Genomic DNA, 22796 nt, shown 5'->3' on the forward strand with positions numbered 1-22796 from the left:
AATTTAAGCTCACAAGAAAGGAAGTGAGGACATGATTGAGAAAAGGTCCAGTGGCCACACAAACATTAATAACTGGTTTCTTCAATTTTCTTTACCATTAAGAGAAGTCTCTCAAAAGAAAGAGCTAATATTCTCTCCTATAAATTTATTAGTAGTAGTAGTAGTATTTTTAGACGGAGTTTTGCTCTTATCGCCCAGGCTGGAGTGCAATGGTGAGATCTCCCATGACTGCATCATCCGCCTCCCTGGTTTAAGCAATTCTCCTGTCTCAGCCTCTTGAGTAGCTGGGATTACAGGTGCTGGCCACCACGCCCAGCTAATTTTTGTATTTTTAGTAGAGACAGGGTTTCACCATGTTGGCCAGGCTGATCTTGAACTTCTGACCTCAGGTGATCCACCTGCCTTGGCCTCCCAAATGCTGGCATTATAAGCAGAAGACACCATGCCCAGTCACAAAATTATTAAAAATATCATACTAGTAAAATTTATTTAAATTGTGTTGTTTCATTTTCATGAAATCTTGATAATTTCTCAGAGAATTTTATTAATATTTTTGCTATGTACTAGATTTCAAAAGGCAATTGACTTAATGAGCTCTTGGGATGTACCAACAGGAAGTAATTTAAAACATATTATGGAAAATTTCAAACCTACAAAACTGGAGAGAATAGTACAATCCCATGTACCTATCACCAGTTTCAGTAATTATTAACATTATGCTATTCTTCACCTAGTTTCTCCCTTTTTCCTCGAGTATTTTACAGCAAATTTTGCAGTTATCATGACATTTTACCTATAAATACTTGATATGGGCCAGGTGTGGTGGCTCATGCCTGTAATCTCAGCACTTTGGGAGGCCGTGGCTGGAGGATCACTTGAGCTCAGGAGTTCAAGACCAACCTCGGCAAAATGGTGAAACCCTATCTCTACTAAAAATACAGACACACACACACACACACACACACACACACACACAATTAGCCAGGCAGATAAAGGAGAGAGAAGGGGATCTGAGGCCAAAGGGTCAAAATAAGCAATTGCACAAAGATGGATAAAAGTGCCAAGTGTTCAGGGATACAGCCTTGGATAAAAGACTCCAGCCAGGCAGCAAAAAGGCCTAAGGAATTTATAGGGGAGCCATTAGCCACTCTTGCTCAGAAATATCCCCAAGGACAACCCTTTGGTCATTCAGCCCCAACAGGCACCTAGGCTCTAATTATTTTATTTAAACCATTTAAAAACGTTTGTGATGACTGATTTAGGCATTTATTCAGTGTCAGTATCATAGCCTGCAGGACAAAACTCCAGAGTATACAGCAGTATTAAGTGGAAAGTCTCAACTATTAAGAAAGTATATAAAACTGCAATCCAACATTGAATGCCCAAATCTTCTTCTTCTTTTTTTTGAGAAATAGAGTCTTGCTCTGTCCCTGAGGCTGGAGTGCAGTTGCATGATCCCGGCTAAACGTCCGCTCCAGCGTTCGACGCCTGGTTCATTTTTTAATGACTAGACTGGTCTCCAACTCTTGACCTCAGGTGATCCGCCTGCCTCGGCCTCCTAAAGTGCTGGGATTACAGGTGCGAGCCACCGCGCCCGGCCAATTCTCCAAAACATCTTGCAGCCTTGGAGTCAAAGACCTTACTGGTTTTGAACGAGACCATCGCCACAGTAGTCATCAATAAGTACATGATTACACTAGATCAGCGCTGAGTTATAAAAATTCACCCATGGAGGTGGTCCTCTAAAAGTCGTTTTTTGTTTTTTTTTCCCTGACAGGTCCACCAACAAAGCATCAAGAAATGATCGGCAATATTACAAATCACTGAAGTCTAACTGTTGGGGAGTTTTCTAGCAGCTAAGCCAATTACGTATTTAACTGTCTAACGATTAACAACAGGGCTTTCTGGGCCTGCGTTTCGTCATCAATGCCCTGAGAGGTATAATTTCAAAAACAAAACAAAACAACAAACCAGCAAAAACACCAAGAGCAGCCAGCCTCAAAATGAGGTGAAAACTACAGTTCTTTTTCCGTTTCGCTGAGTTCTAACTGGGACCACCGTGAACTACATCTACAGCTCGAGGGGCAGGGACAGCCGCCTCGGCCCCGGGCTTCCCGCTCTATCCCTTCGCACCACATCTCCCCAAGGCCGCTATTCCCGCGGATCCCGCCCAGGGGCCTGCACCGCCAGCACCATACCCTCAGGTTGGCCCGGAGACCCAGACTCTTGGCTAAGTTCTGCAGGTCGCTGTACTTGAGGGAGTCCAGCTCCTCTAGGGAGGGGACGACCATCGCGATTCGAAATTCCGGCGATACTCAGAAGACGGATCACACAACTCCGGTAGAACAGTTGAAATCCCTGGCTCCACTTCCAGCTTTGACCAAACAGAAATTTACATACAGTTTAAAAAATGAAGAATGCCGCGCTTCCACTGGTTGAAAATGCCCCAAAGGCGGGATTTCTAACCCTGACCAATAGAAAGGCTGATTTCCCGTCCCATCAGACGCGCGCTTTTCCCACATCTCAGGAATGCGCGGGTGCCTGAAGTGCCTGCAAGGCGTGTGCAGGTAACCAGCGCAGAGCAGACCCCGCTGCCCACGATGTCCAATGAGGACGCAGGAGCTGTGCTTGGGGCGTGGCCTAGCGTGTATTCGAAACGGAGGCGCCGGCTGCAGGAAGATGGCGGCTCAGCCCCGGCGGCGTTTTTCGCCGCGTGCAAGGCCACCCCAGGTTGACTTTTGCGATGGCACTGAGAGGACGATTGACGAAGCTTCTTTTACGACCTCCATGGAGTGGGATACTCACGTGGTGAACGGGTCCTCGCCGCTCGGCCCCGCGGGGCTGGAGGCTGAGGAGCTGGCCACCGGCCAGCAGCTACCGTCTTGGCTGCAGCCTGAGCGGTGCGCTGTGTTCCAGTGCGCACAGTGCCACGCGGTGCTCGCCGATTCGGTGCATCTCGCCTGGGACCTGTCGCGATCCCTCGGGGCCGTGGTCTTCTCCAGTGAGTGCAATGCGGCATTCGGGAAAGGTAGAGACGAGCCCGAGAGGCTGTTCCGCTTTCTCCATCGGTGGAGGAGAACCACCGGGGGAAGAAAACGGGATGAAAATTTGAGGCAATAACTTCGTGACCTGAGGATGGGGCAGGGAGCCGGGGAGTCTCCTGATGTTTATGGCGAGGATGAGTCTGTCTATAGGAGAGATTTTCCTTTTTTTTTTTAAGACAAGAGTCTCGCTCTGTCGCCAGGCTGGAGTGCAGTGGCGTGATCTCGGCTCACTGCAACTTATGCCTCCCAAGTTCAAGCGATTCTCCTGCCCCAGCCTCCTGAATAGCTGGGATTACAGGCACCTGCCACCAGGTCCGGCTAATTATTGTATTTTTAGTAGAGCTGGGGTTTCACCATGTTGGCCAGGGTGGTCTCGAACTCCTGACCTCGTGATCCGCCTGCCTCAGGCCTCCCAAAGTGCTGGGATTACAGGCATGAGCCACCGCGCCTGCCTGATATTTTTCCGTTTCAAGGCCCGGAGAGGTTGGGTTCTGACCCATGTTTGTCTTTTTAGGAGTTACAAATAACATCGTTTTGGAAGCGCCCTTCCTAGTTGGCATTGAAGGTTCACTCAAAGGCAGGTACGTATTGAAAATTACATATTGGTTTCGAGTCTCGGACTTTATGAGACTGAAGAGAGTGGAACTGACATACACTTCTTTTTTTTTTTTTTTTTGAGACGGAGTTTCGCTCTTGTTACCCAGGCTGCAGTGCAATGGCGCGATCTCGGCTCACCGCAACCTCCGCCTCCTGGGTTCAGGCAATTCTCCTGCCTCAGCCTCCTGAGTAGCTGGGATTACAGGCATGCGCCACCATGCCCAGCTAATTTTTCGTATTTGTAGTAGAGACGGGGTTTCACCATGTTGACCAGGATGGTCTCGATCTGTTGACCTCGTGATCCACCCGCCTCGGCCTCCCAAAGTGCTGGGATTACAGGCTTGAGCCACCGCGCCCGGCCTGACATATACTTCTTTTTGAGACCAGGTCTCAGTCTGTCGCCCAGGCTGGAGTGCAGTGATGCCATCATAGCTCACTACAGCCCCTACCTTCCTGGCTCAAGTTATTCTCCAACCTCAGCCTCGGGAGTAGCTGGGACTACAGGCACACACCACAAAGCCTGGCTGATTTTTACATTTTTTGTAGAGACCTTACTATATTGCCCAGGTTTGATATTAGAACATTTAAGTTTGCATATATGATTAGTTTGTAATAAGCAATGCCAGGGCTAATTCTTCAGTAACCCCAGAAACTGGAGAAAAATGCAACTAGAATGTTTTGTACTTGAATACTGCCTGGTAAGCTTTGCATCCTGCATCTGCTATGATTTACAAGTGATAACAGTACTCAATGAATTTGATATTACTAGGCTCCTGAAGTTTGAGTTTTGGCCTTAACAGACAGTTTATTTCATTCTGACCAGTTTGATTCAACGTTAGGGTTAAAGTATAGGAATTCTTACTTGCTTTGTCCAGTAACCAGAAAGATTTCTGCAGCTTGGACAAACTTCACAAACTGAGTTAGACCCACAGCTACCTCTCTTTTTCCTGAATAAAAGACACTCCCTATCACTACAGCAGTCCCCGTCCCCTTCCCACCTAGAGGACAAAGCAAGAAGGAGCAGTGGCCTGCTTGGAACTGGGTAAATTTTGGGGCTAGAAGCAGAAGCTTAACTGAATGTCCTTTTGGAGAAGAAGCTAATGAATCTAGACCTGTGCTGTCCTATACTGTAACCACTAGTCATATGTAGTTATTATATATTATTAAATCTGCATTGAGATATACTGTGAATGCAGAATACATGCTGAATTTCAAAGACTTAGTACAGAAAAATTAATCATTTAAAAATATTGATTACATGGTGAAAGGACATTTTTTATATACTGGGTTAAGTGAAATATTTAAAAACTAATCTCACCTGATTATTTTTTAAAGCAAAACTAATAGAACATTTAAAATTACTTATGTGTCTCACATTATATTTCTATTAGACAATGCTAGTTTTAGATACTTTGTAAAAAACTGGAAAGTCCCATGGGTTTCTGTATTGTGGAACAAGATAAGCTATAGAACTTGTGGAGAGGATTACGAAATGGCACAGCTCAAGAAAACTTTATTTTTTTTAAGTGTATGTTCATTACCTAGATGGGATCAGAGAATAAATTAAGATTTATTCTACCTTGGGGAGGCCAAGGTAGGTGGATTACATGGTCAGGAGATCAAGACCATCCTAGCCAACATGGTGAAACACCATCTGTACTAAAAATACAAAAATTAGCCGGGCATGGTGGCACGCATGCCTGTATTCCTAGCTCAGCTACTCAGTGTCCGACCTACCCTCTGCGGGAAGACTGAGCTCGTTCGGAAAAAACCGGACCGCAGGCTAGAGGAAATTCCTTAAGTTCAGGCTTTATTGAGAGGAAAGAGCCTCCGGGCAGGCCAGCCGGGACGAAAAGGAAAATGGCCGCGCTGCTCAGAGGGGCAGGGTTGTTTTATAGGGGGCTGAAGGGCTGGGGGGTGGGGAAGCCAAAAGCCGAGGTGGTGGGCAACTGTTGGTCAGTTTGAACTGCTGGGTGGGAAGCTGGGCGGCGGGAAGCTGGGCGGTGGGAGGGCTAGGACCGGTATGTAAAGTGAGAGATAAGGGAGCCTCTTTGTGGGGGAGGGAAAGAGAGAGAGAGAGAGAGAGAGCGTTTGCGGTAGGGGCAGAGTTTTCCAAACACTCAGGAGGCTGAGGCAGGAGAATCATTTGAACCAGGGAGGCAGAGTGCAGTGAGCTACGATTGCTCCATTGCACTCCAGTCTGCGAGACAGAGTGAGGCTCTGTTTAAAAAGAGGATGATTACTGATGCAGCTAAAAGAGCATACATTTTGGAGAGCGAAGACTTGGGCTCTTTTAACTTTACCTCTTAATAAGGCATGTAAAATAAATTGATCCCTCTCAGTCTGTCATATTTGAATAATTCTAAAATGTACTCCCCCATCCCCACATTTAAACATTCTACCGTTGGCATGAGCCTCCTAGATTCACAATCATAAAGGAGACAGATACAAGGTTACTTCTTCCGGTCTACATTTTTTTTGTTCTCTTACTGGTAGAGGATTTATTGTAACTACTTTTCAAAAGGATTATTATAGTATGCTGACACATAGAAATAGCTTTGTTACGGCCAGGCGTTGCTCATGCCTGTAATCCTAGCACTTTGGGAGGCCGAGGTGGGTGGATCACCTGAGTTCAGGAGTTCAAGACCAGCCTGGCCATCATGGTGAAATCCCATCTTAAAAAATAATAATAAATAAAGTAAAAAAATAATAATAAGTAGCTTTGTTACCCTTAGCATTTGTTGTGCTCAACAGCATATTTATTTAAATGGAATTTTGCTTGTATTATAAATGAGGTACATTTTTTTCTAATTGTTACTGCAAATTCTAACACGAGAGAAGGGCATAATGAACCTCTGTCTACCTGTCACTAAACTAGAGCAGTTATCAACCCTTGGTGAATCTCATTTTATCTAAAATTCTAGTTGGCTTGGTGTGCTGGCTTACACCTGTAATCCCAACACTTTTGGAGGCTAAGGTGGGAGGATAACTTGAACCTAGGAGTTCAAGACCATCCTAGGCAACATAGTGAGACTCTGTCTCTTTAAAACAAAATGAAACATCTACCCTCTATAATGTTTTGAGGCAAATACCTGAAATTATATCATTCCATCCATAAATAGGTGGTGAGGATCTTTATAAGAAACTTTTTTCTGTTACTTTTTGAGACAGAATCTGGCTCTTTTGCCTCCTAGGCTCAAGCCATCCTCTCACTTCAGCCTCCCAAGTAGCTGGAACTATAAGGTGTGCACCACCATGCCCACCTAATTTTTTGTAGAGATGGGGTTTCACCATGTTGCCCAGGATGGTCTTGAACTCCTGAACTCAAGTGATCTGGCTACCTTTGCCTCCCAAAGTGCTAGGATTACAGGCATGAGCCACTGCACCCAGTCTTTCTATTCTTTTTATAGATATAACCTAATTATATCTATAAAAAGCAAAGTATGTTATTGGGAAACTACATTTAATGATTTAATGTTGTTTGTAGATAGATGCTTTTTTGTGTGTGTGTGTGGTGGAGTCTTGCTTTGTAGCCCAGGCTGGAGTGCAGTGGTGTGATCTTGGCTCATTGCAGCCTCTGCCTCAGCCTCCCAAGTTGCTGGGATTACAGGCGTCCACCGCCATGCCCAGCTAATTTTTGTATTTTTAGTTGAAATGGGCTTTCACCATTTTGGCCAGGCTGGTCTTGAACTCCTGACCTCATGATCCACTATCTTGGCCTCCCAAAGTATTAGGATTACAGGTGTGAGCCACTATACCTGGCCAGATTGATGCTTTTTTTTTTTTTTTTTTTTCTTTTTTTTTTTTTGAGATAGGGTCTTGCTCTGTTGACCAGGATAGAATGCAGTGGCATGATCATACCTCGATGCAGCCTCCAACTCCTTGGGCTCCAGCAGTCCTCCTTCCTCGGCCTCCCAAAATCTTGGGATTACAGGCATGAGCCACCAAAAAAAAGCTAAAAGTTTTTTTTTTTTTTTGAGATGGAGTCTCACTTTGTTGCCCAGGCTGGAGTGCAGTGGTGTGATCTTGGCTCACTGCAACCTCCGCCTCCCAGGTTCAAGCAGTTCTCTGCCTCAGCTTCCCAAGTAGCTGAAAATACAGGTGCCCAACACCACGTCAGCTAATTTTTTTGTATTTTTAGTAGAGACTGGGGTTCACTATCTTGGCCCGGTTAGTCTTGAATTCCTGACCTCGTGATCCAACTGCCTTGGCCTTCCAAAGTACTGGGATTACAGGCATGAACCACCATTCTTGGTCTAAAACTTTTTATTATGAAAAAATTTAAACATACCCCAAATACTATAATAAGCCACAGGTACCCAGTTTCAACAGGTATTAATATTTTGACAGTTCTTTTCATCTATACTCTTTTTTTTAATTCGTGGAATATTTTAAAACAAATCACAGAAAATAAATCAACTCTTTATCACTTTGGTATTACTTCCTATTGTCTTGTAGATTCACAGAATCTTACAACCAAAAGATGTCATAATCTAGTTGACCTCATTCTACAGATACGGAAATGGAGAAACAGTTGTATTTGCTAGTGTCTTGAAGGTATTTTCCTTCTATAACACCCTCCAGTGCCCATGATCCCAGCAAACTAGGTGATGCTAACCCTTAGTGGCAGAGCAAGGCAACCCAAAGCAGCTCAGCACAGATGGTTAGAGACGTAGTACCTACTGTGGAAATTTCGTTAAAAATAGGGAGCCACAGACTAGACACTTGATCAGAGGCAAAGTATGGGAATTAATTTCTTTTTTTCTTACAGTAGTCACCTTATAATAATTTTTTTTTTTTTTTTTTTTGAGATGGAGTCTCGCTCTGTTGACAGGCTGGAGTGCAGTAGCATGATCTTGGTTCACTGCAACCTCCGCCTCCTGGGTTCAAGTGATTCTTGTGCCTCAGCCTCTCAAGTAGCAAGGTCTACAAGCATGTGCCACTATACCCAGCTAATTTTTGTATTTTTAGTAGAGATGGTTTCACCATGTTGGCCAGGATGGTCTCCATCTCCTGACCTCATGATCTGCCCGCCTCTGCCTCCCAAAGTGCTGGGATTATAGGCGTGAGCCACCGCGCCAGGCCAAGATAAAGTTTTTTAAATCATAAACTATGGTTTAGCCACAGAGGCACTGCTATGTCATTAATCTCACTATCTGAATTTATTAAAATTTTTATTTTCCTTGTTTTATAGTAGAATAACATATTACTATCAACAAAATATAGTCTTACCCTGTTTTGCTGCACTTGCAGATACTGCTTTTTTTTCTATTTTTCTTATTTTATGAGGTGGAGTCTCACTCTGTTGCCTAGGCTAGAGTGCAGTGGTGTGATCTCTCTGCCCCCTGGCTTCAAGCAATTGTCCTGTCTCAGCCTCCCTAGTAGCTGGGATTACAGGTGTGCGCTACCATGCCTGGCTAATTTTTGTGTTTTTAATAGAGATGGGGTTTTGCCATGTTGGCCAGGCTGGTCCTGAACTCCTGACCTCCAGTGATCTGCCCGCCTTGTCCTCTCAAAGTGCTGGGATTTCAGGTATGAGCCACTGCGCCTGGCCCAGATACATTTTTTTTTAAACAGATTGAAGGTTTGTGACAAGCTTGTGTTGAGCAAGTCCACTGACACCTCTTTTCCAAGAGCATGTGCTCATTTTGTGTCTCTGTGTCACATGTTGGTAATTCTGGCAGTTTTTTTTTTTTTTAAAGATGGGGTTTCACCATGATGGCCAGGCTGGTCTTGAACTCCTGACCTCAGGTGATCCACCCACTTCGGCCTCCCAAAGTGCTAGGATTACAGGCATCAGCCACTGCGCCTGGCCTATTCTGGCAGTTTTTAAAGCTTTTCATCATTACGTCTCTATCTGTGATGAATGATCTTTGCTGTTACTATTATAATTGTTTTGTGATGCCACAAACCGCACCCATTGAAGACAGCAAACTTAATACATGTGTGTGTTTTGACTTCCATCAACCAGCCAGTCTCTTGCCTTTTCAAGCCAATTAACCCCACAATGACCTTTAAGTGTTCAAGTAAAAGAAAGAGTTGCAAGTCTCTCACTTTAAATCAAAAGCTAGAAATGATTAAGCTTAGTGAGAAAGGCATGTGAAGTGATGCCAAATTGTGAATGTGAAGAAAAAAAGGGTTGGGTGTTGTGGCTCTCACCTGTAATCCCAGCACTGTGGGAAGCTGAGGCAGGTGAATCACATGAAGTCAGGAGCTCGAGACCAGCCTGACCAATATGGTGAAACCCCGTCTCTACCAAAAATACAAAATTAGCTGGGCATGGTGGTGCACGCCTATAATTCCAGTGATTTGGGAGGCTGTGGGAAGAGAATCCATTGAACCTAGGAGGTGGAGGTTGCAGTGAGCCAAGATCATACCATTGCACTCCAGCTTGGGCAACAAGAGCGAAACTCTGTCCCAAAAATAAAATAAGTAAATAAATGTATGTATGTATGTAAATTAAAAGTCTACTCCAGTGAAAAGCTTATATGGAGAGTGGTATGAGTAGAAGATCAGAGCAGCCACAACATTCCTTTAAGCCAAAGCCTAATCCAGAACAAGACCCTAACTGTCTTAAATTCTATGAAGGCTGAGAGTTAAGGAAGCTGCAGAAGAAGTCTGAAAGTAGCAGATGTGGGTGGGGCACAGTGGCTCATGCCTATAATGCCAACAATTTGGGAGGCCAAGGCGGGTGGATTGCTTGAGCTCAGGAGTTTGAGATCAGCTTGAGCAACATGGTGAAATGCTGTCTCTATGGAAGACAAAAAAAAAAAAAAAATAGATGTGATGACACTCACCTATAGTCCCAGCTGCTTGGGAAGCTGAGATGGAAAGTTAGCTTGAGCCCAGAAAGGTAGAGGCTGCAGTGGAGCTATGATTGTGCCACCACACTCCAGCCTGGGTGACAGAGCAAGACTATCTCAAAAAAAAAAAAGCAGATGTTAATTCATGAGATTTAAGGAAAGAAACCTCCATAACATAAAAGTCCAAAGTGAAGCAGCAAGTACTGATCTAGAAGCTGTAGAAAATGAAGAAGGTGGGTACACTATAAACAACAGATTTTCAGTACAGATGGAAAAGCTTTCTAGGTTGGGCATGGTGGCTAATGCCTGTAATCTCAGCACTTGGGGAGGCAGAGGCAGATGGATCACGAGGTCAGGAGATTGAGACTATCCTGGCTAACATGGCGAAACCCCATCTCCACTAAAAATACAAAAAATTAGCCAGGCATGGTAGCATGCACCTGTGGTCCCAGCTACTCGAGAGGCTGAGGCTGGAGAATTGCTTGAACCCGGGAGGTGGAGGTCGCAGTGAGCTGAGATCACACCACTGCACTCCAGCCTGTCAACAGAGCAAGACTCCATCTCAAAAAAAAAAATCATAATTCAGGGAATGAGGTAAAAATGTCAACATCAACAGAAGTTTGGAAGAGGTGGATTCCAACCCTAATGGATGACTTTGAGAGGTTCAAGACTTCAGTGAAGGAAGTAACTGGAGATGTGAGAAATAGCAAGGGAACTAGAATTTTAAGTGTAGCCTGAAGATGTGACTGAATTGCCACAGTCTCATTATAAAACTTGAACAGATAGCTGGGCACAGTGACTCATGCCTATAATCCCAGCACTTTGGGAGGCCGAGGCGGGCAGATCATGAAGTCAGGAGATCGAGACCATCCTGGCCAACATGGTGAAACCCTGTCTCTACTAAAATACAAAAAATTAGCCAGGCATGGTGGCACGCAGGTACTCGGGAGGCTGAGGCAGGGGAGTAGCTTGAACCTGGGAGGTGAAGCTTGCAGTGAGCCGAGATTGCACCACTGCACTCCAGCCTGGTGACAGAGCAAGACTTTGTCTCAAAAAACAACAACAACAAAAAAAATCTTGAACAGATGAGAAGTCCTGTCTTGTGGATGAGCAAAGAAAATAGTTTAAGTGGAATTTACTCCTGGTGAAGATATTATGAATGTAGTTGAAATGACAACAAAGAATTTGTAATATTGGATAAACTTATTTGATAAAGCACTGTTAGGGTTTGAGAGTATTGACTCCAATTTTGAAAGAAACTAGAGTAAAATGCTATCAAGCAGCATTGCATGCTACACGAATCTTTTGTGAGTCAATTGATACAGTAAGCTTCATTATGGTCTGATTTTAAGAAATTGCCCCAACTACTGTAACCTTCAACCACCGTCCCGATCAGTCAGCAGCCATTAAATTGAAGCAAGCCTCCACCAGCAAATAGATTATGATTTGCTGAAGGCTCAGATGATTGTTAGCATTTTTTAGCAATAACACTTTAAAATTAAGGTCTGTACATTTTTGTAGATGTAATGCTATTGTATACTTAATAGACTGTAGTGTAAACACAAATGCACTGAGAAAACAAAAAAATTGGTGTGATTTACTTTATTGCAGTGGTCTGAAAGCAAATCTATAATATCCCCAAGGTATACCTGTATTTGTTTTCTATTGTATGCATAACGTTGGAAGTTCTTTACATATTGCTCTGTGCCATATACTTTTTTTTTTAGAGTTGCACTCTGTTACCCAGGCTGATGTGCAGTAGTGAGATCTTGGCTCACTGTATCCTCAGTCTCCCGGGTTCAAGCGATCCTCCTGCCTCAGCCTCCGTAGGAGCTGGGACTACAGTCGCATACCACCCTGCTAATTTTTGCATTTTTAGTGGAGATGGAGTTTCATCATGTTGGCCAGGCTGGTCTGAAAATTCTCAAGTTATCCGCCCACCTTGGCCTCCCAGAGCGCTGGGATTACAAGCATGAGCCATTGCACCTGGCCCATTAAATTACTTTCCATTGAGATATTTGTTTATAAGTACTGTGCTTTGTCTGAACTAATTAATTCCTATGTGGAATTTCAAATTAATGACACTTTATTTCATAGTTTGCTTTTTGGTTACTTATATTCACAAGATTACAGTACTGTCTGTGTGGTGTGGGACTTCATTTACTAATAAGTATTTTGTTATTTTTTTGTATCCATTGACATGAATATTTCCTTTTTAGCGATGTAATTTTTTTTTTTTTTTGAGAAGGAGTTTTACTCTTGTCTCCTAGGCTGCAGTGCAATGGAGCAATCTCAGCTCACTGCAACCTCTGCCTCCTGGGTTCAAGTGATTCTCCTGCCTCAGCCTCCTGAGTAGCTGGCATTACAGGCGCCCACCACCATGCCTGGCTAATTTCTGTTTTTTTTTTTTTTAGATGGAGTCTTGCTCTGTGGCCCAGGCTAGAGTACAGTGGTGTGATCTCGGCTCACTGCAACCTCTGCCTTCCGGGTTCAAGCAGTTCTTCCATCTCAGCCTCCCGAGTAGTTGGGACTACAAGTTCACGCCACCATGCCTGGATAATTTTTGTATTTTTAGTAGAGACAGGGTTTCACCATGTTCACCAGGCTGGTCTTGAACTCCAGACCTCATGATCCACCCGCCTTGGCCTCCCAAAGTGCTGGGATTACAGGCGTGAGCCAGTGCACCCAGCCAGTTTTTGTATTTTTAGTAGAGACAGGAGTTTTAGTAAAATTGGCCAGGGTGGTCTTAAACTCCTGACCACAGACAACCCTCCCACCTCGGCCTCCCAAAGTGCTGGGATTATAGGCGTGGGCCACCATTCCTGGCCTAGCTATGTGATATATATATATATATATTTGTATTTTGGGCTCTGGTATACATGTGCACATCCAGCATCCTGCAGGATTGTTGCATGGGTACATACATGCCATGGTAGTTTGCTGTCTCCATCCCCCCGCACCTGTCACCTACATCAGGCATCTCTTCCGGTGTTATCCCTCCCTGACTCGCCCCCACTATGTGTTTTTTTATTTTTTATTTTTTATTTTTTTACCATGACTAAGGTGCCATGACAGCTATGTGATTTTTATGTCATATTTTGTTAATAGAATTCTGCCAGCCTGGGAAACAAAGTAAAACCCCATTTCTGCCAAAAAAAAGAGTAGGGCATGGTAGCATGCATCTGTAGTCCCAGCTATCTGGGAGACTGAGGCAGGTGGGTCAGTTGAGCCCAGGTATTTAAGGCTGCAGTGAGCTCTGATTGCACCACTACGCTCTAATGTGGGGGACAGAGCAAGACCCTGTCTCAAAAAAAAAATTCTTTATAGTATATTTATATTAATGTAAATAAATTTTTCCTTTACCGAACCACTTTAAAATTGCTTTTAGTACAGGCACGATGAAATATTTAACTTTCTTAAAGTTCTTTTCTTTAAAAAAAATTTTTTTTAAATTTTAAGACGGGTTTTACCATGTTGCCTAGGCTGGTCTCAAATTCCTGGGCTCAAGTGATCTGCCCACTTTGGCCTCTCACAGTCCTGGGATTACAGGTGTCAGCCACTGTGCCTGACCAAAATGTTTCTTTCTAACATTTAAATATGTCTTATATACCAGCAAATGTGATGACTTGCTCAAATATTGTAATGAGAACTAAAATCAACATCTGACTCCTCATCAGTAATCTTTTCAGAGAAGGAAAACAAAATGGATTGCTTGCTAGGGTGATGGGATTCCCTTTTATTTCTTTCTCTTTTAGTCTGGGCACTTTTTCCATTAACTTTTTTTATATCTGCAAAAGACAAAGCTTGATTTTAGTTCTATTAACAATTTGTTTAGTAAGGCTCCAGGCAACTTGATTATTTTTCAGCAACTGTTAATTTATATAATGACAGCCATTTTATATGGTGATTTGTAATTTTAAATATCTAAATGTTAATCAGGTTAGCTCTTTTTCGGTTTATAAGGGGAAAATTACCTATCTCTACTGAAGTGACAATTATACATCCATAATTGCTTTTTCTAGAATCTAACAGGGTATCCATAATTCAGCATGTAATTAAATTAGAATCTGAGTTATTCTTTCTGGAATGTGACATTCTTTCAGTCACATTCCTATTACAATATAATTTTCACTCATGACTTAAGTGATAGGAATGCTTTAGAGACTAGTTGTTTTTTATTTCTTATATGGTTTTTTATTCTTACCCATATTCTGTTTTTCCCCACTCTAGTACTTACAACCTTTTGTTCTGTGGTTCCTGTGGGATTCCCACTGGTTTCCATCTGTATTCTACCTATACTGCCCTGGCTGCCTTGAGAGGTTACTTCTGCCTTTCCAGTGACAAAATGGTGTGGTGAGTAGACTTAGTGATCATCAAATACATTTTATTTTATTTATTTATTTTATTTATTTTGAGACAGAGTCCATCAAATAAATTTTAAAAGATTTTTCAGAAAAGACAAAGGAGGCCGAGCACACTGGCTCACACCTGTAATCCCAGCACTTTGGGAAGCTGAGGCAGGTGGATCACTTGAGATCAGCTGGTCAACATGGTGAAACCCCATCTCTACTAAAAATACAAAAATTAGCCAGGTGTGGTGGCACACACCTGTAATCCCAGCTACTTGGGAGCCTGAGGCAAGAGCATTGCTAGAACTTGGGAGGCAGAGGCTGCAGTGAGCCGAGACAGCACCACTGCACTCCAGCCCAGGACACAGAGACTCTGTCTCCAAAAGAAAAAAAACAATTAGCCTAGTGTGCTAATGCACACCTGTAGTCCTAGGTACTCTAGAGGCTGAGGCAGGAGAATGCTTGAACCTGGGAGGGGGAGGTTGCACAATGAGCTGAGTTTGCACCACTGCAATCCAGCCTGGGCGATAGAGCAAGACTCTGGTTTTTTTTTTTTTTTTTTTTTTAAAGGGCAGTGTTTGTACCAAAGAATATGCTAAAGTCAGGCACTGTCTCTGGCAAAAAGATAGCATTGATCTAGGTGTGGAAACTCACACCTATAATGCCAGTGCTTTGTGAGGCCAAGGAGGGAGGATTGCTTGAAGCCAGGAGTTTAAGACCTCCCTGGGCAATATAGTGAGACCCCCATCTCTACAAAAAATTTTTAAAAATTAGCCAGATATGGTGGCATTCCCCTATAGTCCCAGTATTTGGGAGGCTGAGGTGGGAGGATCACTTGAGTCCAAGAGTTCAAGGTTACAGTCTATTGTGATCACACCACTGCATTCCACTTTGGATGACAAAACGTGACCCCATATCTTAAAAAAGAGAAGATAGCAGGGGACCAAAATATAATCTTATAACATTATGATTATCTTTGGTGTCTTATCATACCATATCTTAATAATCATACCACGGAATAATTCAGAGGGTATTTTTTCATTAAAGAAACTTTTGCAGATGTGGTGGTATGTGCCTGTGATTCTAGCTACCCAGGAGGCTGAGGCAGGAGGATTCCTTGAGTCTTGGTGTTTGAATCCAGCCTAGGCAACATTGTGAGGCCTGCCATCTCAAACCACCACCTTTAAAAAAATTAATTAAAAAAACATTGTATGGTCGGGTGCAATGGCTCATGCCTCTAATCCCAGCACTTTGGGAGGCCAAGGTGGGCGGTTCATCTGAGGTCAGGAGTTCGAGACCAGCCTGGCCAACATGGTGAAACTCCATTGCTATTAAAAAATACAAAAATAAGCCAGGCATGGTGGTACACACCTGTGGTCCCAGCTACTCAGGAGGCAAGGCAGGAGAATCGCTTGAACCCTGGAGGCAGAGGTTGCAGTGAGCTGAGATTGCACCACTGCACTTCAGCCTGGATGACAAAATGAGATTCTGTCCCCAAAAAAATAAATAAATAAAAGATAAAAAGAAGGCCGGGCGCGGTGGCTCACGCCTATAATCCCAGCACTTTGGGAGGCTGAGGCGGGTGGATCACGAGGTCAAGAGATCAAGACCATCCTGGTCAACATGGTGAAACCCCATCTCTACTAAAAATACAAAAAATTAGCTGGGCATGGTGGTGCGTGCCTGTAATCCCAGCTACGCAGGAGGCTGAGGCAGGAGAATTGCCTGAACCCAGGAGGCGGATGTTGCGGTGAGCGGAGATGGCACCATTGCACTCCAGCCTGGGTAACAAGAGCGAAACTCCATCTCAAAAAAAAAAAAAAAAGATAAAAACATTCTAGAAGGTGAGCTTTTACAAAATAATGTTGTAGTAGATACCTTTTGGGTTTGTGCCCAGCCTGTGTCTCCTCTCATAAGTCAGGCGTTGGGATCATATTTGTATCATGTGTGATTCCCACTCCCAGGTATTAGATCAAGAATGAATACCTGGCCAGGCATGATGGGTCATACCTGTAATCTCAGCACTTTGGGAGGCTGAGTTGAGAGGATTACTTGAGCTTAGGGGTTTGACACTAGCCTAGGCAACAAAGCAAGACTCTGTCTCTACAAAAATTTTTTTTTTTTTTTGAGACAGAGTTTTGCTCTTGCTACCCAGGCTGGAGTGCAATGGCGCGATCTCGACTCACCGCTACCTCCGCCTCTTGGGTTCAGGCAATTCTCCTGCCTCAGCCTCCTGAGTAGCTGGGATTACAGGCACGTGCCACCATGCCCAGCTAATTTTTTTTGTATTTTTAATAGAGACGGGGTTTCACCATATTGACCAGATGGTCTCGATCTGTTGACCTCGTGATCTACCCGCCTCGGCCTCCCAAAGTGCTGGGATTACAGGCTTGAGTCACCGTGCCCAGCCTCTACAAAAATTTTTAAAAATTAGCTGTGTGTGGTGGTGCATGCCTGTAGTCCCAGCTACTTGGGAGGCTAAGGTGGAAGGATAGCTACAGCCCAGGAGTTCAAGGTTACAGTGAGCTATGATTATGTTACTGTATTCTGGCATTGGCAACAGAGCAAGATCCTGTCTCTTACAAAAGAAAAATGGGCCAGGCACAGTGGCTCATGTCTGCAATCCATGACTTTGGGAAGCCAAGGCGGGTGGATCACCTGAGGTCAGGAGTTCAAGACCACCATGGCCAACATGGTGAAACCCCATCTCTACTAATAATACAAAAATTAGCCAGGTGTGGTGGCACACGCCTGTAATGCCAGCTACTCAGGAGGCTGAGGCAGGAGATTCACTTGAACCCAGGAGGTGTAGCTTGCAGTGAGCTGAGATGGCGACACTGCACTCCAGCCTGGGTGTCAGACCAAGACTTCATCTCAAAACAAACAAACAAAAATCAGCAGGATATAGTGGCGCATGCCTGTAATTTCAGCTACTTGGGAGGCTAAGGTAGGAGAATCCAGCACTCCAGCCTGACAGAGCGAGACTCCATCTTAAAAAAAAAAAAGTGAGGAATAGCTACTGGGAATAGGTAACCAACACTATGTCTCACACTGGGATTACTTTGCTTCAAACTATGCCACAGGATCCTACTGGTAAAGTGTAAAGCTTATGCTCATCATAATTATTCATATAAGCCTGGTTTTTGTCTTTAGTTTACTCTGAGATAATTTTGTCTCTGATAGGAAGAGTCAGAGATCCTCTCAATTTATTTACTTTTGAATTTCTTTTTTCAACAAATTACAGTCATCCTTCAGGTATCCGTGGTTCCAGGACCCAACCAGATACTAAAATCTTTGGATATTCAATTTTCTGATATTAAATGTTGTAATATTTGCGTATTACTTTTGGATATCCTCCTTTTTAAAGCATAAAAGTATATATTTTATACTTTAAAATCATCTCTAGTTTACTTATGATTGCTAATATAATGTAAATGCTATGTACATTACAAATTTACATAGCAAATTTACAAAGTTGTTACATTGTTAAGGGAATGGTGACCAGAAAAAGAATCTGTACATGTTCAGTACAGACACAATCCATTTTTTTTCCCAAATATTTCTAGTCTATGATTGTTTGAATCCATAGATACTGTACCCATGGATACATGAGTCTTGAAATGAAAATCAGTAAGAAGGCAGGCTTTGTTTGACACATTATTTTCTTTAGAAGGCAAGTTTGGTTTATTTGTAATCTTAACTGTGGTATGACACTAACATTTTGTCTTTTTTCCTATCTAGCTATCTCTTAAAAACAAAAGCCATAGTAAATGCATCAGAGATGGATATTCACAATGTACCTCTATCAGAAACTATTGCAGAGGTAAAATTTCATGATGGTTGTATGGTTTTAAAAATATAGACAACTCTTAATTTGTACCAACGAACTTGGGGATGATGAAGTGGTGTGATGCTCAATAGTCCTTTGTACTTGGTTTGACATTCCCTATTGAATTTGTAACAAAAAAACAAAATACTAAAGCCATGCTGGAAGGGGTAGTTCAAGAAGAAAGGAAAAACTGCCCAAGTGCTGCACTCCTGTATTCCTTGTGCTGAGAATGGACATCATCATTTTGCCATAGAGCTGTCTTCTTTACAAACACCTTATAATTGCTCAACTGTCTCAGAAGAGAGTGATAAAACAGTCATTAAGAATTCTTACTGGCTGGGCACAGTGGCTCATGCCTGTAATCCTAGCACTTTGAGAGGCTGAGGTGGGTGGATCACGAGGTCAGGAGTTCAAGACCAGCCTGGCCAAGGTGGTAAAACCCCCTCTCTACTAAAACCACAAAAATTAGCTAGGCGTAGTGGCAGGCACCTGTAATCCCAGCTACTCTGGGGGATGAGGCAGGAGAATCACTTGAACCTAGGAAGCAGAGATTGCAGTGAGCCAAGATCATGCCACTGCACTCCAGCCTGGGTGACAGAGTGAGACTCTGTCTCAAAAAGTAATACTAATAATTGGTATGGGATATGACTTTGGAATGGCAGTATCAGGAGTTCCATGGATAGGATCCAGGTAGAATATTATAAAGGAAACAACCATCTTAAGTTTGTGGAAATTTTCAAGGCATATGGCAGAAAGAGAAACATACATACATATATACATTTATTTATTTATGAGACAGAGTCTCACTCTTCCTCCCAGGCTTGAGTGCAGTGGTACAGTCTTGGCTCACTACAACCTCCACCTCCTGGGTTAATGCGATTCTTCTGCCTCAGCCTCCTAAGTAGCTAGGATTATAGGCATGCACCATGCCTGGGTAATTTTTGTGTTTTTAGTAGAGATGGGGGTTCACCATATTTTCATGTATTTACCAATATCTACTAAACTTTGGTAAGAACAGTGGCAGCCTATAGCATTTGACTCACAACCTACTTTCTCCCTCCCTTCCACTCTCCTATCCCAGCTTAGAGGGAGGGAGGCCCCATCAGGGCAGATGCAGTGAAGGACACAGGGTGTTTTTTTCCCCTAGCTCCCACTCATGGACTGTGGTATCTCCCCAGGAGGGTTAGGCCACCAGCATTTCTCACCACCCCCAGCTCTGTGTTTCAGAAACTCTATTGCAGGTAGAAATGACCTTTGTAGTATATTCTGCTACAGGCACAGTAGGCCAAAAATGTTGAGAACCCAGTTATCTTTGCCCCCCAGCTTGCTTGTAGGGTGGAAATCCCATGCTGGGAGGGGTGAATGGAGATGACCAGAAGCCACTGCTCCTGCCCTGCTGAGTAACACCACTAAATTTCATTCTAAGTATAGCTGTTCTAAGGTGCAAGAACTCTTGAAAATTAATTGCAACAATTATCCATTCTAAACCTAATAACCAGGGTTAATTTTGCACACCATTAGTAGAATATTAAAGTAAGAAAAGCTAAAAAAAAGAAAAGCTAAATTCTTGCCACTGGAAAAGGAGGGGAAGACTAATTCTTTCCACACAACTCTCTGACCACACTGTATTCGTCTTAACTGAAGCAGTGCTGTTCAGCATTGGTTTTTTCTTCACATGAAACTTTACATCTGAGGATCTTATTGTACACTAGGTTGTTGTATCGAGTTCTTTCAGAATTAGAAGAAATCTGTTCCTCAAATGCATTTAGACATTGCCAGCTCCCAATTACTAGATATAAACTAGCTTAAATTTGAAATGGCTTTGATGACCAGTAAACTGAATGTTAAGCTTAAAATGCCCAGATACCTGGCTGGGTATGGTGGCTCCTGCCTATAATTCCAGCACTTTGGGAGGCCAAGGCAGGAGGATCACTGGGGAGCAGGAGTACCAGCCTGGGTAATAAAGCAAGACCCTGTCTCTACCAAAAAAAAATTTTAAACACATGATTGTAGTCCTAGTTACTTGGGAGGCTGAAGTAGGAGGATCACTTGAGCCCAGGAGCTTGAGGCTGCAGTCAGCTATGATTGCGTCACTTTACTCCAGTTTGGGCAACAGAGTAAGACCCTGTCTCTTAAAAAAATAAATAAAAATTTTAAAGATGCCCTGATATCAATGTATTTCTTTTCTAGCTGAAAGAGAAGATAGTGCTAATGCACACTCGCTTAAATTCACTAATGAAGATTCTGAGTGAAGTGACTTCTGACCAGTCCAAGCCAGAAAACTGATCTGTACCAAAGCTTGAGTGTCAGGTTCAGGCTTTATTGCTGTCTTCAACAACAGGTGCTGCTGACGTCATTTCTTGACAAAGACTGGCTTCAAGAATGGGGGCGGGAAATGCAGTTTCTATTTACTTCTAGGCTGATTTTCCAAATGACTTGTGAAGCTGTTTTCAGAAGATGAGAAACTAAGGATTCTTCTGTTTTATAGCTATTTGCCTTAAGAACTTACTTTAGATTCCTAATGAATTCATAATACCTCTGAAAACGTCTTTGACTGTAAATTTAGGAATTAAGATGCAAAGTCTCATGTGTCCTCTGATCTACAGTTGCATGGTTGGTCTGAAAATAGAGTTGGGCTTAATGTTGACTACTCGTATTCTTGCATGAAGCAGTTATGAATACTATAAATCATTTTTTATTAGTAAAATTTTACACTTATATAAAATACAGACCATGATATTCTATAGGTAATGTTTAATAAATTGCCTGAATAATATACAATTTGTCTCTTTCTCAATTGTAAACTGAGGTTAACAGAGCAATAATGAAAGGAATGATAAAACATCAAACATTCACTAAAGTACTATTTTCTCTAGTTTTGCTTTATGTAGCACTTTGAGTAGCTAATCAAAAGATTAATTTAATAGGCCAGGCGTGGTGGCTCACACTTGTAATCCTAGTACTTTGGGAGGGCAAGGCAAGCTGATCACCTGTGGTCAGGAGTTTGAGACCAGCCTGGTCATGATGGTGAAACACCATCTCTCATAAAAATACAAAAATTAGCAAGGCATGGTGGCACATACCTGTAATCCCAGCTACTTGGGAGGCTGAGGCAGGAGAATCACTTGAACCTGGGAGGCAGAGGTTGCAGTGAGTGGAGATCATGCCACTGCACTCCAGCCTGGGCAACAACAGCGAGACTCCATCTCTAAATAAATAAATGGGCATTTGTCAACTCTGGATTTGCCGTTTTGGTTATGACTTTTTTTTTTTTTTTTTGAGTCAGAGGCTCACTCTGTTGCCAAGCTGGAGTGCAGTGAAGCGATGCCGGCTCACTGCAACTTCCGTTTTCCAGTTTCAAGCAATTCTCCTGCCTCAGCCTCCCGAGTAGCCGGGACAACGGGCACGTACCACTATGCCCGGCTAGTTTTTTGTACTTTTAGTACAGATCGGGTTTCAACATATTGGCCAGGATGGTCTCGATCTCGACCTCGTGATCCATCCGCCTGGGCCTCCCAAAGTGCTGGGATTTCAGGTGGAGCCACCGCGCCCAGCTCGTTATGACTTTCAATAGAAAATTAAATGCTTGTTCCTTATATCAATTAAACTGGCTAGCTTTAAATAGATTGTTTTTTCAAATTACATGTTCAGTCTAGAAAAAAGACAGACGTGTGACAAAATACAAAGTGAAAGGACATTTCTGTTTTTTGAGAGGCACAATATAGCATATGCTGGTAAGTGAGCAGGCTCTGGAACCAAACTGGATTGAAAATGTCGCTTGGGTACTTACTAACCATGAACTGCAACAGTTAATCTGTTTTAATTTCTATGTAAAATAGGGATAAAAACTAGAGTAATTAGAGGTGTAGTGAGAATTAAATGAGTTAGTTAATACATCTAATGTCATTAGCGCAGTGCTTGGCAGTCAGTGCTCAATTAATATTATTAAACACCATGTACGTGGATACACACATAGAGATGCAAAATAAAGACAATTACATATATGTTGAAAAAAGTATTCCAAAACTCCATATGGCTATAAGGACAACATTACATATTCAAGTTTGAATGGCTGTCTGTTCCATTGTATAACCTACACCAGAAACTGCCACACTAGGTCTCAAGTAACCTGGTCCTTTGTTCTTTGACATCTGGAGAGTACTTCATTCAGCAC

At 42.9% G+C, this 22796-nt stretch overlaps 2 protein-coding genes across 11 annotated transcripts in view; one reads left to right on the forward strand and one right to left on the reverse strand.

The window, feature by feature from the left end:
- NUSAP1 (nucleolar and spindle associated protein 1) overlaps positions 1–2378 on the reverse strand; it is a 43303-nt gene extending 40925 nt beyond the window's left edge. For all 7 annotated transcript variants that reach the window (XM_078334336.1, XM_054239719.2, XM_054239718.2 and 4 more), the window contains exon 1: positions 2199–2378. In XM_078334336.1, coding sequence (XP_078190462.1) covers positions 2199–2291 — 93 coding nt within the window. In that variant the 5' untranslated portion in view covers positions 2292–2378. The remainder of the gene's footprint in view (positions 1–2198) is intronic.
- Positions 2379–2649: 271 nt separating this feature from the next.
- Positions 2650–21403, forward strand: OIP5 (Opa interacting protein 5). 4 transcript variants are annotated; one of them, XM_017976911.4, is made up of 5 exons: positions 2650–3028; positions 3559–3625; positions 14675–14797; positions 18535–18616; positions 20813–21403. In XM_017976911.4, exons 1-5 carry the CDS (start codon positions 2680–2682, stop codon positions 20906–20908), a joined length of 717 nt encoding a protein of 238 aa, XP_017832400.4. In that variant the 5' UTR covers positions 2650–2679; the 3' UTR covers positions 20909–21403. The 4 variants fall into 4 exon arrangements, with proteins under 4 accessions (XP_017832400.4, XP_002753572.5, XP_035115673.3 ...); XM_002753526.7 differs by having other exon boundaries at positions 2650–3001; XM_035259782.3 differs by lacking the exon at positions 14675–14797.
- Positions 21404–22796: the final 1393 nt, after the last annotated feature.

The sequence above is a fragment of the Callithrix jacchus genome, chromosome 8, assembly GCF_049354715.1.
Source record: "Callithrix jacchus isolate 240 chromosome 8, calJac240_pri, whole genome shotgun sequence".
Lineage (NCBI taxonomy): Eukaryota > Metazoa > Chordata > Mammalia > Primates > Cebidae > Callithrix > Callithrix jacchus.

Bases quoted from the DNA above. Each gene is read 5' to 3' on its own strand.
- OIP5 (XM_017976911.4), top strand. From the start codon at position 2,680: ATGGCGGCTCAGCCCCGGCGGCGTTTTTCGCCGCGTGCAAGGCCACCC. The intron at 3,029-3,558 runs GTAGAGACGAGC...TTGTCTTTTTAG, and splicing joins CAATGCGGCATTCGGGAAAG to GAGTTACAAATAACATCGTT. The intron at 18,617-20,812 runs GTAAAATTTCAT...TTTCTTTTCTAG, and splicing joins TATCAGAAACTATTGCAGAG to CTGAAAGAGAAGATAGTGCT.